The sequence below is a fragment of the Engystomops pustulosus genome, chromosome 9, assembly GCF_040894005.1.
Source record: "Engystomops pustulosus chromosome 9, aEngPut4.maternal, whole genome shotgun sequence".
NCBI classification, from domain to species: Eukaryota; Metazoa; Chordata; class Amphibia; order Anura; family Leptodactylidae; genus Engystomops; species Engystomops pustulosus.
The window spans coordinates 99,604,599-99,622,062 of NC_092419.1; the positions used below are offsets into that span (position 1 = coordinate 99,604,599).

At 47.6% G+C, this 17,464-nt stretch overlaps 2 protein-coding genes across 2 annotated transcripts; one reads left to right on the forward strand and one right to left on the reverse strand.

The window, feature by feature from the left end:
• Positions 1–2,470: 2,470 nt before the first annotated feature.
• On the forward strand, positions 2,471–15,472 carry CIZ1 (CDKN1A interacting zinc finger protein 1). The gene is made up of 16 exons (XM_072124586.1): positions 2,471–2,652; positions 5,125–5,276; positions 5,351–5,478; positions 5,806–5,969; positions 6,298–6,445; positions 8,063–8,129; positions 9,446–9,486; positions 10,001–10,059; positions 10,144–10,299; positions 10,394–10,515; positions 10,667–10,754; positions 10,868–10,981; positions 11,260–11,424; positions 12,009–12,072; positions 12,365–12,486; positions 13,605–15,472. Exons 2-16 carry the CDS (start codon positions 5,140–5,142, stop codon positions 13,968–13,970), a joined length of 1,941 nt encoding a protein of 646 aa, XP_071980687.1. The 5' UTR covers positions 2,471–2,652; positions 5,125–5,139; the 3' UTR covers positions 13,971–15,472.
• Positions 14,909–17,443, reverse strand: BBLN (bublin coiled coil protein). Its single transcript, XM_072124588.1, has 2 exons — positions 17,304–17,443; positions 14,909–16,218 (listed from the first exon to the last, which is right to left on the reverse strand). Exons 1-2 carry the CDS (start codon positions 17,359–17,361, stop codon positions 16,028–16,030), a joined length of 249 nt encoding a protein of 82 aa, XP_071980689.1. The 5' UTR covers positions 17,362–17,443; the 3' UTR covers positions 14,909–16,027.
• Positions 17,444–17,464: the final 21 nt, after the last annotated feature.

A 17,464-nucleotide genomic window follows, 5' to 3' on the forward strand; every position in this document is an offset into this window, starting at 1 on the left:
CCCCAGTCCCCACAGAGCATAGTACATACACTGCCAAAGTGTTTTTGTATTAAAAATAGGTTTAACAGAAAAAAAGATATGTTATATTGTACCTTTCATTAGCATCTGCTGTGTGACTAGGCACTCGTCCCCTGGGAGGGGCTGGAAAGGAGCAGCCCCCCCCCCCACCCTTGGGAAACAGCTCCTCTATGTGACCTTTTCAAATATATGAAAACACCCATCACTGTGCTTAGCGACGCCCCCTGCTCCTCTACAGCCAATCCCGAGTGTGGGGAGTTATTCATATATTTGAAAAGGACACATGGAGGAGCAGTTTCCCAAGGATGGGGGGAAACTGCTCCTTTCCAGCCCTTCCCAGTGGACAACTGCCTAGTCACACAGCAGATGCTAATGAAAGGTACAATATAACATATCTTTTTTTCTGTAAAACCTATTTTTTTATACAAAAACACTTTGGCAGTGTATGTACTATGCTCTGTGGGGACTGGGGGAGCGCTAAAAATGGGTCTCCTGGTGACAGGTTCCCTTTAAGTGATTGTGCAAATATAATTTGGGGTAACAATGGTGTATGCCTTGTACCACCCATCGCCCTGTATATACAGTGTATAATTGCACATGCCCCCACCCCCATTGTCTTATGGTGCCAACTGTGGGCTAATGAAGGCTCCTAAATCGGCCATGTTGGTACACCTGTTAGGCTCTACAGATAATACTGACAGACAGGCACAGAAGTATCTTACTGCATCACACTGGTGGATGCCCGCGCTAGGGCTCAAGTTCTAAAAAGGCTCCGACCTCTCCTGACGCGTATGTTCAATCTGTTGCTCGTTCTTGCACCTTAAAAACATTTTTAGAATTAATGTTGGAGAGGGAGGTGACGTCACACAGGACTTTTGTCTAGTGATTCAAAAAGATTCAAGATTAGAGAAGACAAGCACCAAGATGAAGAAGAGGACAGGTGAGTATCTGTATTTTTTTTTCTTCACTTTTTGTGATTGTTAGGTTTTCTTTAACCAATTCTGGATACTCCCCCCATCTGTTATCTGGCAAGGACCAGATACCAGGCTCCCGGCTTTTCTCCAGTCACAATTACCTTGGACTTTGTATATAAGATGGCGGCTTATGGCTGGTTCAAGCACCAGATAATTTATTTAATAAACTATTTTATTTCTTTATATAGAACAGCTGGACCAATATACAAGCTCTTATACCTCATCCTCATAGACTGTAAGCTCTTGTGTCATCCCCTCATCCTCATAGACTGTAAGATCTTGTGTCACCCCCTCATCCTCATAGACTGTAAGCTCTTGTGTCACCCCCTCATCCTCATAGACTGTAAGCTCTTGTGTCACCCCCTCATCCTCATAGACTGTAAGCTCTTGTGTCACCCCCTCATCCTCATAGACTGTAAGCTCCTGTGTCACCCCCTCATCCTCATAGACTGTAAGCTCCTGTGTCACCCCCTCATCCTCATAGACTGTAAGCTCCTGTGTCACCCCCTCATCCTCATAGACTGTAAGATCTTGTGTCACCCCCTCATCCTCATAGACTGTAAGATCTTGTGTCACCCCCTCATCCTCATAGACTGTAAGATCTTGTGTCACCCCCTCATCCTCATAGACTGTAAGCTCTTGTGTCACCCCCTCATCCTCATAGACTGTAAGCTCTTGTGTCACCCCCTCCTCCTCATAGACTGTAAGCTCTTGTGTCACCCCCTCATCCTCATAGACTGTAAGCTCTTGTGTCACCCCCTCATCCTCATAGACTGTAAGCTCTTGTGTCACCCCTCATCCTCATAGACTGTAAGCTCCTGTGTCACCCCCTCATCCTCATAGACTGTAAGCTCTTGTGTCACCCCTCATCCTCATAGACTGTAAGCTCTTGTGTCACCCCCTCATCCTCATAGACTGTAAGATCTTGTGTCACCCCCTCATCCTCATAGACTGTAAGATCTTGTGTCACCCCCTCATCCTCATAGACTGTAAGCTCTTGTGTCACCCCCTCATCCTCATAGACTGTAAGCTCTTGTGTCACCCCCTCCTCCTCATAGACTGTAAGCTCTTGTGTCACCCCCCTCATCCTCATAGACTGTAAGCTCTTGTGTCACCCCCTCATCCTCATAGACTGTAAGCTCTTGTGTCACCCCTCATCCTCATAGACTGTAAGCTCCTGTGTCACCCCCTCATCCTCATAGACTGTAAGCTCTTGTGTCACCCCTCATCCTCATAGACTGTAAGCTCTTGTGTCACCCCCTCATCCTCATAGACTGTAAGATCTTGTGTCACCCCCTCATCCTCATAGACTGTAAGCTCTTGTGTCACCCCCTCATCCTCATAGACTGTGACATAAACCTCCTAGATAACTTGTACACAAGACCCAGTACATCCATACTAGAGATTCTCTGCTCGTACTATATATAGCTGGATACACTTGGGGCAGGGGCAGAGCCGCAGGCAGCGCAGGTGACAGGTCTGCACTGTCTCATACAGCGCCGACCGCCAATACGACCTCCGGGCAGCAGGTGGCGCTCTCCGCTCCGGCGCCGGCTTCTCCCCATTGTCTGTGTTGTGGTGCAGGAGAGGAGGAGGCCTGGCGGGGATAGCGGGGGCGGCTCAGCTGTTCTCTACCGGGTATAACGCTCAGCCGGAGCCGGTAAGACGGAGGGGGCGGCGGCCGGGTGTATCCGGGTCATACATGGCGGGGGATGAATGGGGGCGCACGGTTCTACAGCCGCCATACAGTGTACAGGACGGGCACATGCACGGAGGGGGTGAGGGGCATATACATGGAGGGGGAGAGGTGGCACATACATGACAGGAGGGGGAGAGGTGGCACATACATGACAGGAGGGGGAGAGGTGGCACATACATGGAGGGGGAGAGGTGGCACATACATGGAGGGGGAGAGGAGGCACATACATGACGGGAGGGGGTGAGGTGGCACATACATGACAGGAGGGGGAGAGGTGGCACATACATGGAGGGGGAGAGGTGGCACATACATGACGGGAGGGGGAGAGGTGGCACATACATGACGGGAGGGGGTGAGGTGGCACATACATGACGGGAGGGGGAGAGGCGGCACATACATGACGGGAGGGGGAGAGGCGGCACATACATGACGGGAGGGGGTGAGGTGGCACATACATGACGGGAGGGGGTGAGGCGGCACATACATGACGGGAGGGGGAGAGGCGGCACATACATGACGGGAGGGGGTGAGGTGGCACATACATGACGGGAGGGGGAGAGGCGGCACATACATGACGGGAGGGGGAGAGGCGGCACATACATGACGGGAGGGGGAGAGGTGGCACATACATGACGGGAGGGGGAGAGGCGGCACATACATGACGGGAGGGGGAGAGGCGGCACATACATGACGGGAGGGGGAGAGGCGGCACATACATGACGGGAGGGGGTGAGGCGGCACATACATGACGGGAGGGGGAGAGGCGGCACATACATGACGGGAGGGGGAGAGGTGGCACATACATGACGGGAGGGGTTGAGGTGGCACATACATGACGGGAGGGGGAGAGGTGGCACATACATAGCAGGAGGGGGAGAGGTGGCACATACATGGAGGGGGTGAGGTGGCACATACATGACGGGAGGGGGAGAGGTGGCACATACATGACGGGAGGGGTTGAGGTGGCACATACATGACGGGAGGGGGAGAGGCGGCACATACATGACGGGAGGGGTTGAGGTGGCACATACATAGCGGGAGGGGGAGAGGCGGCACATACATAGCGGGAGGGGGAGAGGTGGCACATACATGACGGGAGGGGGAGAGGAGGCACATACATAGCAGGAGGGGGAGAGGTGGCACATACATAGCAGGAGGGGGAGAGGTGGCACATACATAGCAGGAGGGGGAGAGGTGGCACATACATAGCAGGAGGGGGAGAGGTGGCACATACATGACGGGAGGGGGAGAGGCGGCACATACATGACGGGAGGGGGTGAGGCGGCACATACATGACGGGAGGGGGAGAGGCGGCACATACATGACGGGAGGGGGAGAGGCGGCACATACATGACGGGAGGGGGAGAGGCGGCACATACATGACGGGAGGGGGAGAGGCGGCACATACATGACGGGAGGGGGAGAGGCGGCACATACATGACGGGAGGGGGAGAGGCGGCACATACATGACGGGAGGGGGAGAGGCGGCACATACATGACGGGAGGGGGAGAGGCGGCACATACATGACGGGAGGGGGAGAGGCGGCACATACATGACGGGAGGGGGAGAGGCGGCACATACATGACGGGAGGGGGTGAGGCGGCACATACATGACGGGAGGGGGAGAGGCGGCACATACATGACGGGAGGGGGTGAGGCGGCACATACATGACGGGAGGGGGAGAGGCGGCACATACATGACGGGAGGGGGAGAGGCGGCACATACATGACGGGAGGGGGAGAGGCGGCACATACATGACGGGAGGGGGAGAGGCGGCACATACATGACGGGAGGGGGAGAGGCGGCACATACATGACGGGAGGGGGAGAGGCGGCACATACATGACGGGAGGGGGAGAGGCGGCACATACATGACGGGAGGGGGAGAGGCGGCACATACATGACGGGAGGGGGAGAGGCGGCACATACATGACGGGAGGGGGAGAGGCGGCACATACATGACGGGAGGGGGTGAGGCGGCACATACATGACGGGAGGGGGAGAGGCGGCACATACATGACGGGAGGGGGAGAGGCGGCACATACATGACGGGAGGGGGAGAGGCGGCACATACATGACGGGAGGGGGAGAGGCGGCACATACATGACGGGAGGGGGAGAGGCGGCACATATATGTAGCATGAGATGGGCATAGGGGTGACAGATGTTACATATGAGTTATATATTAAGGGTGGCACATGTTATGTAGGTTGTGTGGGCACATACAGTAGAGACAGGGTGTGGTGTGGGGTGCATACATTTTACACCCATGGGAGGCACATACCCAAATCATATAAAGTGGATGTGATGACACTGGACACAACATGTATAATAGTAAGACAAGGGTATGTGCCAGTGCCATGGCACCATGGAACACGCCTGGCACCACAGTGCCTCATTCTCATGTATCCTACTAGCTCTTTCTTGTTCCAGATTCTGATCGCTAAGATGTTTAACAACCAGCAGCAGCAGTTCCACCAGCTCATCCAGCTCCAGCATCTCCTGCAGCAGCATCAGGTGCAGCAGCCGTCACACCACCCCCAGGCCGCACAGCACCCGCTCCCTGCCCAGCATGCACCACCCAGGTAAGAACATCCTGCACCCTGTCATGTGTCTGTCCTGTAACACTTCTCCGCTTACTAATACTGTCTCTATATAGGCCAATGCCAAACCCGGTGCAGCACCAGCAGCCGCAGCAGATGCTAAACCTTCGGGCAGCCACTCCTGCCAGGCTCCTCAATACCCATCCCATGATACAGCGCGCGTTACTGATGCAGCAGATGCAGGGTGAGTGTATGATCAGTATGTTCCCCTATATGATCAGTAAGTTCAGATTCATCACAGTCACCTCATTTTAGCACAAAATTCGAAACCTTATTAGAGAATCTATCATCTAGATTTTTGGTTTTTTTTACCACTTTACTTTAAATGATATTTTCTGCATGTTATCATAGGTAGGGCCATCTTTGTTGAGATGCAGTTTACAGCATTTTGGGATACGCTTTACAGTAGTCACATGTCATTAAGTTCAGGATTGAGTGATGCCCGTGTCTGGACATGGTTTGGGAAAGGGCATTTAGAAAATTATTGGTACAAATATTAATTATGTTGTAGGGAACCTCCGCGGGCTGAGCATGGTGGCGCCACCTATGCCTCCATTCTTCACTGCAGCTGCAAGACACTCCATCCTGGGGATTCCTCCAATGGGGGTAACGGTGAAGGCTCCAGGCATGGCTTTCCCACCTATTCCTTTTCAGCAGCCCCGTATGTACCACAAGGTAAGAATAGTTTTATATGCTCTTACTATTATGTGATACTCAGGTCTATGGTACATATAATTTAATATTTCTATTGTTGGAGCTGGAATTATTTTCACTGCTACAGATCCCCAGCCTTGTGTCACCACTAGGGGGCGCTTACTGTATACATTTACACATTGAACTTGATCGTAACGTATGCAGTAATCTCTGCCTAGTGGTGAATGCAGGCAGCCCTTATTGTGTATATTATATGATATGCTGCAAGTTCCTCATTGCTTGGAGCCCCCTATTTCTTAACTCTCAACATCTATTATTCATTTTAAGTCGCGTCCATTTTTGCTTGTAGGATCACTATAAGAGCGCCGATGCCAAGAAGGATGGTGAAGCGGGTTCATCTTTGCAAACTAAATACACAAGCAACTCAAACTCTGAGAAAGGAAATTCAGAGCTTCCCCCAGCTGCTTCCGAAGCGGATGAAAGTCTAAACTCAGAAGGTAAGTGCACACTCACACACAGGCGAGCAAGAGACTGACCTGTCATTCAATACCTTACGGATAAGGCAGCAGGTTCTAGATCTCGAGGGTAACAAGTGAACCCTTGTTAAACTTAGACTAAGTTCTTATTTGTATCGTAGACTCTTTTTGGACCCTTTGTTGCAGATTTGGGCAAAAATATGACCGAAAGCAAAGCCCAATAGACCCCATTATAGTCAATTGTATTTTTTGGGTTCCATGGGTTTCTTATAAACATGGGGCTTAAGTGATTGTCGTTCTGCTCACGGAGCACAAAAAAGATGCCCCATGGCAGATGTGAGATGTGTCCGAGGTTTTCATTTTGGGTCTTCCATAGTTATTTAGGCTGAACCTAAAAATGCAGAGCACTAGTAAGCCCTCACCGATCACAGGGCAGGATGACCTCTAGGATCCTGATCATCAGTATCTCTAAGACCATGTAACTACTAAGTCTCTGTGTTATTTATATCACATGAAATGGCAAACATACTATATGATGCATGCGGAGCAAGTTGTATTAACTCATTTCAGTCCCTCAACATAATTTTGATTTTCAAATGTCTTAACTTAAAGGGGAAGTAACAACCAAAAACAAAACCTAGGTAAAGAATGCGGGAAGTATCAAGAATGTAATTATTCACACTTCATGTAATAGTGACTACATGTGATAAAATACAGAATATACTATGTGAACACTGCTGGATTCCTGGCATCCTAGTTATATGTGATGCTAGGAGTCGCTATATACAGAACATGAATACAATAGAGAGGCACGGACACCTCGCAACATATAGGGCTAGGATTTGGGTCCCGCCGGTGCATATTTTATAGACTGACCTTACTCGTTTCATTCCAGGATATCCTCATCCTAAAAAGTCATAACGAATTACTAGGTCTGATCTCTGGGACCTCTTATAATGAGAGTGAAGAGTTATAGAGCCATTTCGGTTCACCTTCTTCCCATTTACAGTGTTGCCCAACATTTTTACTTTATCCCCTATCCGCAGTATAAGGAATAACAAGCTGACCCCACTGATCATGAGAATGGGTGTCCCATTCTCACTAATGGCAGGGGAAACATGCATCCTGCAGCTCCATTCAATATCACTTATGCACAGTTGAATGGGACAGTGCAGGTCCCAGCAGTCAAACCCGATCAACTTGTTATCACATATACTGTGTATAGGGGATAACTTCTAAAGTGGGGACAACCCCTTCACTTGAATGGGTCTGGCTGCTTTGTTGGATGGGAGCATCGCTGATAGATTTAGAAAGGGGCTAAAGAACTAACCCAGAGCCATATTACCTTCACTTTAGGGTCTCAGAGGTCAAACAACCACTGATCATATCTTGGTGAAATCACTTTTTTATGGTTCTCCAGATTATTAAACATCATCATGTACATTGCAATAACCTTTATTTAGTCATATACCTAGAACCGTTCCCATGCTTTACAGAGGTTCTGCTTTGGAGTTGGGTTGTTACTGGTCCTTTAAGCTGAGAAGCCATGACTGTGTACATTATTTCCTTTCCCACTGTCTCTAATTTTCTCCCTTCGGCTCTTGTGCCTTGTCTGCTTTCATAAACTTGTCATTGCAGACACCGAAAACCTAACTGAATGCAGCATTACAGACCCCCTTGAACCTTCAGCCAAGAGAGCAAGGAGGTAACACTCAAGAAGCTGTGACCGAGCTGCACTAACATCCCCTCCTCACCATCACTGTCCCTTGCTTCTATGTGTGCCGCCTATAGACTGTGATACATGGATGCATGTCTGTTCTCTTCCATGCTCATTATAGCCGCTCATGCACTTTAGATCACCTTTGACCCAAGGCTATGGGCGTCTGTCTCCATAAGCATTGTCCATGATACCAGAGTGTGCATGTGCAATGCCCTGGGGAAGATAAGCGGTTGCCTGATTCCTCTGGCGTTGCTACCAAAGGGACTTGTTAAAGGCCTTTACACAGAAGTAATGACTGGTATATAATCTCAGTGATCATGGCTGAGCTGCAATACCACACACAACCTGCAGAGAGGATTGCTAACATTTTAAGTGAATCGTAGACACTACGCTTCAATAGATGTGTAGGATCTGCTGATGGTCATCTACTATGCATCACCGGCTTAACTCTTCACCCCCTCCCGTGTCTAATCCACTTGTATGTATATTATATGTTCTCCAAATGTGACAGCAACTAATCTCGCTTTCATAACAAGCTTACAACTCTGCTGTCTCATAGACTCATCCACATTGTCTGAGTGTTCATCAGTTGTATTGTGGAAGTCGGACCCCCTTTGAAGACATATAGGTCCTCTGTAGAGTACATATAGGTCCTCTGTAGAGTACATATAGGTCCTCTGTAGAGTACATATAGGTCCTCTGTAGAGTACATATAGGTCCTCTGTAGAGTACATATAGGTCCTCTGTAGAGTACATATAGGTCCTCTGTAGAGTACATATAGGTCCTCTGTAGAGTACATATAGGTCCTCTGTAGAGTACATATAGGTCCTCTGTAGAGTACATATAGGTCCTCTGTAGAGTACATATAGGTCCTCTGTAGAGTACATATAGGTCCTCTGTAGAGTACATATAGGTCCTCTGTAGAGTACATATAGGTCCTGTATGAATAAACTGATGCTAGCTGAAAGTATATAATACAACCTACATCATTGTTCCCCAATTGCACTGAATTTTACAGTAAAGTATGAAGAAACCTGAGCTTTGCAAGTAACTATGCCTGAATTATAGCAGGTTGGACATGTGTACAGTTATAGACATGTGACCCAAAAGTTTTAGAGTCATGAAGAGCTGTATGGGATGCACAAAGTGAAATTATAGGATTGTTGTAGGATGCAGGAGCCGATGTTGCAGTACAATGAAAAGCTCTCATTTGTACAGGATTCCACTTTTGGACAATGAATGGTTTTGTTTCCATCTGTGATATGATATTTCATCAATGTGTGTCTGTTCTCTATAACAGCTCCGGGACCGGTACAGATGAGGGCAGCTTCACCGCACAAGGTAAGTAAAGCGCTTGTAGCATCCCCATTGTGCTGCCACGTCTTATATATGTCTTTGGGACAGATGAACATTTACATTGGGGCACCTTTGGGCTTCCGTGTTTAACATTTCTTGCCCCTGTGGTAAGAAGGTGTCTTGATAACTGTCCCTCTTATACAAACCATAGACTTAAGCAGTGGCTATCTGAAGTGATTACCCCCAATATACAGGCATACTTTGCTCAGTGTGCTTGTGATTTTAATTTTGGTATCTGCTTACCTTCTTTGAAAACACAAAAGGACAAGTGGGTAGCTTGAAATCAGGTTTAGTCACCCAAATATCCAATGGCAATATCCATTCCACCAAATACAGACTATTAGAGGGTTTGTAGTTGTTTTTAGCTGGTGGTAGAGTGGAAAGTTCCCATACCTTTATGGGTGTTCATATAGTCCCTACTGAATGCTGGCACCAGATCACAAATCTGTGATGATAGCAGACAAAAAGACAATTGTCTTAGATGACCTCTTTATTACAGGGACATCAGATGCAGGTGATGTTGCTGAGGAGCGCAGTGTGGAATCGCAGTCTGCAGAGGTTGGTACAGAGCAGAATACTAGAGGTATTACTTGTGTTCCTTTCATGTCCCTCTATGGTAATGTCTGATTCTTCCTGGCTCAGGGTGTTAGCGGTGGCAGTGCATTGAAAGTCACCATCCAGGTTCGCAGTGAGAGTCGCACCACAGCTCTGCAGCCGGCAGGTGCCGAAAAGGGTCGTACATCCAGCAGCTCCAGGTTCTGCTGTTATATCTGCAAAACCAGCTACCACAGCCTACAGGTACAGCAGGATGCAGATAGTGTAACACAACTGATAATGTAACCCTTGTAGTTTACGGATTGGTAACGTTCTGAATTTCCAATACGTTTTTCAGAACTTCCAGTCTCATCTAGTGACTGCTCAACATCAGCAGAAGATCCAGGAGATCCAGCATCTCAGTAATGCCTGCCTGGTCACTCTTCTTCCAACTGCAAAAGAGATGGGGAGCAGAGATGGGTAAGCAGTGGATGAGTAAGATTTCTGAGGTCTACATCTTTTAGCCGCTTATAGCATATGTAATACTACTTTATATCAAGGCGACTTCTGTCCTATTTGTTCACATAGTCCCAAAGTGCAAACATTGTAAATGCTACATTTTCTTTTCCAGTAAGAAGAAGCAGATGAGGTGGTGCAATGTCTGCCAGGTTCACTTTAGCTGTGATCTTATCAAACATCGCCGGACTCAGGAACACAAGGTATCCGGCATTCAGCCATGATGTTGCCCAAGTGGGCCATGTTATTTGCATCCAGCGTCCCATAATGAACCTTGTACAGAGATCAATATTAAAGTGTCGTTCTCATCTTTCAGATGGCTAAACGCTCCTTGAGACCTTTTTGCACCGTTTGCAGTCGCCACTTCAAGACTCCCCGCAAGTTTGTGGAACACATGAAGTCTCCCGAGCACAAGCAGAAGTCTCAGGAGGTAACAGGGGCAAAGGAAATAAATGCAAAGGGTGTTGCATATGAAGTGCTGCCACTTCTAGTACACAGCATTGGTAATGGATGACAAGTATTATGGCAGATATCTTTCCTTTTGAGCATATGACATCTTGACCTACACATTTTAAGGAGGCTGATCCCATGCTTATGCTGAATAATGGTCAAATTTACGCTGAAGGATACACTTCATACTTGTCACTCATGACTGTTATATATGTTTCCAACAACATATGTATCACTGGCTCTTATAACCTTATAAAGGTCAAGCTTCGTGAGAAGGAAACATGGAGTCCGGAGGAGTCCGAGGAGCTGATCACAGTGGATGCCGTGGGTTGTTTTGAGGAGGAGGAGGATGATGATGACGAAGATGATGAAGAGGAGGGTATCAGTGCTGATGACATTTCTGATGACGCAGAATGTTTCCTGGTAACTTATTATATTAACATCTTATATATAATATATTATACATACACCTTTGAGTTTTTGTAGCTGTCAAGGCATACTGGGAGTTGTAGTTCTTCAACAGCAGGAAAGGCACTAGTTTGAAGCCATGGCTATAGAAATCTATATAAATTAGCTTCTGGCTGTTTGCTGATGCCCTCTATATGCTAAGTGCATTGATTTCACTTCATGAGTTCTCTGCCCATTCACCCAGTGCAGGGCACAGTAATACCTTGGACAGCAAGACAATGTATATAGAGCAAACACTAGCATTTACTACTCACAAAATTCAAGAATGCTGGTCCTTAATATTTGTCCTGTAATAATACTGGGTACTTGTGGTTCGCCTTTGAGATTAAGAGGTATAACTCCTACAGATACATTAGTTATACCACTTATACTAAAATGGTTAGCATTGTAATATACAGGAGTGTAAATCTGCTACCTATTAGAAGAGCCTTAATTATAGTACATACATACACTCCTGTGTTGAATGGAGAGGGGCGTTTGAGGCACAATGGCTTGTATATCATATATCATTGATACACACAGTGCTGTTCTTTTTGCAGGCTAAAGTAGAGGACAATATTACTGATCAGGAAGTAGAGGAGTACAATCCAGATACTGCTTATGGTAAGTACAGCCATGTACCACGGTATGGCGGGTCAGAGCGATCTATATCCAGGGAAGCGTGATATTACCAACATGGCTTCCTTCCTTACTCCGATCTCCTAGTGTCTATGCTTTGGTTTCCTGCTCCTCTACCTTTTTGGCTGTAGGGGTCAGCTCTTAGTCCTGTGCATTATCTGTTGTGTGTGTAACATCCATCCATCCTGTCATCCCCTTATCATGCTCTCTGCTCTGTTCTTTATTTTGTGTTTCCCCTTTTGATATCCATTCTGTGATTTGCCCTCCCGTTTCACAGGCCTGGATTATATGGTCCCCGTCGCGGGTTCTCTCTGCAGGCTGTGTCACAAATTCTATCCTAGTGACTCTGCTGCTCGGCTCACACACTGCAAGTCCCTGGTGCATTTTCAGAACGTCCAGGTTAGACCCTTCTCCTGTTGCATGGCCCGGCTCCTGTTTTGTTTGATACACCCACTCTCTTGTTTCTGCTGTCTCATGAACACCCTATCAAGTGTCACTAGCTGTTGTTCTAGATCACTGTGTGTCGTATGCCATCACATGACTTTTCTGATCATCTTTCCTCTGGCTTATTTCCCTCTCACCTTCCTAAGTTAATAGCTTTTGTGCAGATCCAGTCACTCAGAGCTAAAATATTTCCTGCATGGCCCATAGGATCAGTTGTAAGATCTGTAAACTCTGTATGACTGCTCTGGAAAGACCTCTGTGAGTTATTATGTGTCTGTGTGTTTGATGGAAAACAATGTACAGCTGCAGAATCTGCATTGGAGCATTATATACCTTCACATTAGTGATGTCAGAGAAGCCGTCTAGATGAGGTACCTTGAGAGTTCCTTTATGCCGAGCTTCCCTGCTGCTATGACAAGACCTAGGAAAGTGTAAGCATTGTTCTCTGAGATTAGCTATATTAGAAAATGTAGTAGGAGACATAAGACACTGGTTATGCCCAATGCATACCCATTGATTGAACACAGGGTGAGAGACCCGGTGTCTTACCCCATCACTCAAACCTGTCCTTTGACTCTGCATTTAATAGGGACTGTGTCAGGTATTTGCAGGGCTATCCATTTCTGTTAAATAGGGTGTTAAAGGATTAAGATATTGATGACATACACTTCAGAAAGATCTTCAATATTAGTTATTGTGGGATCTGTCACTAGGCACCTCCACTAATCAGCTACTCCTTTAAGCACTGCTTCTGTATCTTATGCCAGGGATGTTACATGTTTGCAGCTCATTCCCATTCAGTGTAATGAGGCTGATCTGCAATCATGGACACTGTACAGTGCGGGGCGCTGTGCTTGGTGGAGAGACCACATTGCTCACCAGAACCAGATCTGTGGTGAGGGTTGGGGGTGTCGGGGATGCTCGTTGGTATCTACAACACCAGGCCCTGTTGATATCTTCAGTAATGCCACAGCAGCGGGTGACAATATTCCAGGTCAATCCCTCAGGTTGGTCTTGGACTCCAGCTTCTCCTGTTTAAAGGTTCCTAATCCAAACATCAATTCTGTTTCTAGAGAGCCAAAGCAGAGAAGAAAAGCCGCATGTCCTCCCAGTCCTATATGTCTGTCCAGGGGGATGAAAGCGGAAAGGTGTCTGATCAGCAAGACGGAGACTCAGACGGGGGAGTTAAATCGACAAATCCTGTAAACGTACACGGAGCGAAAAGAGAGACCTCTGTGGATAACAAGCGCGGAGATGTGGAAGATTCTCTCGCTGTCTTTGATACAGTCATCGGTACAAGCGAGGAAGATTCAAGCTTCTTACTGGATCAAGACCTACTGCTCACCGAAAAGGAAGACGAGGCTGAAGAAGAACAAAAGTCCAGTAGCGATGAAACCTCATCCACCTGCAGGCAGCCCTCGCTCCACAAATTCAGATAATCCAGAAACTTGTGCATAGTTGTCATGGGCATTTGCTTCTGGTTAGGACTGGGGGGTGGGGGGGATCCAGCTCTGGGGTAGGACAGCTTAACCCAAACCTTACCTTTTTATATAAGATAGAATGCACTGTATTGTTCTTTTCCACTGCGCTTTGGTAAACAAAACAAATATAATATGATGTGTATTTGCTCCAGAGGACGTTCCCATTTCTCCCAGTTAAAGACCAGACTGGTGCTGACACGTGTTGCATGCAGTTACTGCTCCTTTCACTGTGTGAGCCCATTAGTGTGTACAGAGCAGCGCAGGATTGTCTACAATATAGGTTCTGCTTGGATGAAGTATAGTGTGTGCGCCCCCCGGGTAGGACACGGGTCAGTCATTGCAGCAATACATTTAGTTTAGTGACATTGTTTACTGATGACCAGTTTTAGCAATTGAATAAATAGGGGAATGTTGGGGCATATCCAGGTAAGGCGTAGGGTCAGTAAGTAACCTTGGTGGACCATTTACTGTGGGGGTCTGCAGTTCCCTGCATGGTTAGGTGTGGCGGAGCCAATGCTGTGCCCTCTCATTATCAGACACCTAAAGGTCGGACCCCACAGTAAGGTATTGGCTTAATATAGGTATGGAGGCTGTAATGTAGGATCGTGACTGATGGTCCGGGCATCATTATGCTTTTTGTCATAACCACATCTTCTTAAAGAGTCATCTAAGTGAAAACCTGTACACATATCCAATGCAGAACCATGTAATGCCATGGCAACAGATGGTTTCTACAAGGACCGTTTAACTTCTTAGATTCGCAGCAACAAAGTGGTTAATCTGAGCAATGGTATTTCCTCCGACATCCTCGTCTTCCTACAATATGAACACATGGTGCACAGGCCTCGATGATCTCATGGGTCAGTCAGAGGCTGGATTGTCCTTTTATTCCAGCCCCCCTGTGATATGTATGTTGTGTAGTAGACGGTCTGCACCATTTCAATGAATGGGAGATGAACTGCAGTCGTGCACACATGACTACATGATCTGACTACACCCAGAGCTGCTTTGTAGTCTGCAACCATGGAAACACATAGGTCTGCGATTTAGAATAGGTAATATTCAGATTATGTCTTCATTGAACAATACAAGATTGGTTGGAAATGTTGCACTTATTGGATCACTCCTACTGTTGGTCAGGAGAAGGCAATGGTTTGTGTATAGGAACATCTTGGACTGTGATGAAACCCATTGGTCCTAGAGAATATGACATATTGGCATAGCCGGGCCATACATTGCTACAGCCAGAGGTTTATTGCACCTGGTCACGTGTCATTGTCCTCCACGATCTCCTCCGAGGCCGTGGACCTTTCCTCATGACTATGTAATTGTATTCTAGAGTAGAGTCATCAGAGCAGTCACTAAGGACACAGAGATAGATGTCCCTCCGTCATCTGATTTATTACTATTATGTTACTTCTTAGATTTTAAAACAATTAAAAGTGTGATGTTAACTTCTACTACTTCGTCTTGTTTGATTTTTTTCCCCCTCAATGTTTGTTTTAATCTAATAAACATCCCCACAGGTTCTATGTGGTATTGCAGGTCACTGTTGTAGTACCAGACACAACCTTTGTACAAAGGTGGTGCTGTTCTGGAATAATTAGCCACGGTTTTCTGATCATGCTATGTGGGGGTACAGACAGTGTAAGTCATGGCTCTCAATTCCCCCTCCCCCCAATAATCAAACTGTTTGTCCTGGAAAATTTTTTAAGATATTAAGGAACTCCATTCATAGGTAACAAAGATAAAAATTTCACAATATTGAATCTAACATAAAAATGTAGATACTACATCCCTTCTACACAGGTTTTTACATAATAATTTAACAATATTAATGAAAAATATTCAGAAAGACACCATCTGTGGTAGAAGATGGGCACTACAGACTGCTTGGAGGAGGAATGGAGAGGTCCAGGCAGACTACACAGGAAGATTCTTGCTTGGTCATTGGTCTCCATCCAGACAAGAGGGTATCTAGGTACATTGCACTGCTTGCTGGCTTTGAATAGAGCTTATAGCCCCTCCTGTGGTTGTGACCCGTTACCCGTCCCGCTCTGGCTGAGCTGCTCCTGGAAGTCGCGCCGGGCCTGCCTGTTGGATTCCAGAAGGTCCTGGAGCTGAGCGTGCAGGTGGTCGTTCTTCTCCTCTAGGTGATCCAGGCAGAAATTGATCTGGTCCAACATAAAGTCCAAGGCTGCGTAATCTGAAAACGTATGGACACATATTACAAAGGAGCCTCCAGGAACAACGGATACAGAGGTCACTGGGGTCATTCATTAGGATTTGTCAGGTCAGATCCTTGCTGCCTGCAGACATCAGAGCCTTCCATATCCAGTCTCGCCCCGCTCCGAGCCAGCACAGAACCGGACCATTCTGCCCACATCCACCACGTGACCAGAGCCGTGTCTATAGGTAAACAGCACTGACCGAGCAAGAAATACTGCAACCAGGTGACCCGACCAGCACCGCTACAGTAACTACCAGCATGGCAAAACAACCACGAACATGCTGGGAGTTGTAGTTGTGCAACAGGGCCATTTTTTGGGGGCATGCTGGTAGTAGTGCTGATACAGAGCAGCTGTTGGGCAAGCTGGGAGTTGTATTCTTGGTACAAGGCATGCTGGGAGTTGTAGTTTTGGTACAGGGCAGCTCACAGGGCATGGTGGGAGTTGTAGTTATGCAACAGGGCCATTGTCAGGTCGTGCTGGGGGTTGTAGTGGCAATACAGGGCGGCTTTCGGGCATGCTGGGGGTTGTAGTTTATATACAGGTCGGCTGTGGTGGGGGTTGTAGTCTCTATACAGGGTGGCTGTGCTGGGGCCCGCTGGGGGTTGTAGTCTTGTAAGATGTCAGGCATAGTGGGGGTTGTAGTCCCGGTAAAGCTCAACTGTCGGGGACGTGCTGGGGGTTGTAGTCTTGAAGATGTCCGGGCATGCTAGGAGTTGTAGTCTCGGTACAGGGTGACTGTCAGTGTTTTGCTGGATGTTGTCTTGAATTGTAAGATGTCAAGCGCGCTGGGGGTCGTAGTCCCGGTACAGGGCGGCTGTCTGGGGACTGCTGGGGGTTGTAGTCTTGAAATATAAGAAGTCCGGGCATGCTGGGCGTTGTAGTTCTGCAATATGGACATGTACAGGAGGACATTGCAGCCCCTCTCCACTACGACCTATAAGCTCCCCGCCCTCTGGGGTCACAGCTGGGGGACATGTATATTGCCGCCATGACACCTCGGCCCCATCTCTCTCCTCCCCGGTGTATTATAAAGGGTTCCTATCCCGCGCCATCTCCTCACCTTCCTCCCCGGACGCTTCTCCCAGAGGCACCTGCGGGTCTCCATTAGGTCCTGACATGATGATGGCCTTGTCATGTGACCCGCAGTCATGTGACCACCTCCTTTATGCTCTTCAGTTATGTTACGTCATGCGCTCCCTGTTCTCTGATTGGCTGCCATCT

What these genes read in the sequence shown, in the direction of transcription:
- CIZ1 (XM_072124586.1), top strand. Translation starts at nt 5,140, where the DNA reads ATGTTTAACAACCAGCAGCAGCAGTTCCACCAGCTCATCCAGCTCCAG. An exon ending in GAGATGGGGAGCAGAGATGG is followed by an intron (nt 10,516 to 10,666) that starts GTAAGCAGTGGA and finishes TTTCTTTTCCAG; the next exon opens with TAAGAAGAAGCAGATGAGGT. An exon ending in ACAAGCAGAAGTCTCAGGAG is followed by an intron (nt 10,982 to 11,259) that starts GTAACAGGGGCA and finishes AACCTTATAAAG; the next exon opens with GTCAAGCTTCGTGAGAAGGA.
- BBLN (XM_072124588.1), bottom strand. Translation starts at nt 17,361, where the DNA reads ATGTCAGGACCTAATGGAGACCCGCAGGTGCCTCTGGGAGAAGCGTCC. An exon ending in AGAAGCGTCCGGGGAGGAAG is followed by an intron (nt 16,219 to 17,303) that starts GTGAGGAGATGG and finishes ATACGTTTTCAG; the next exon opens with ATTACGCAGCCTTGGACTTT.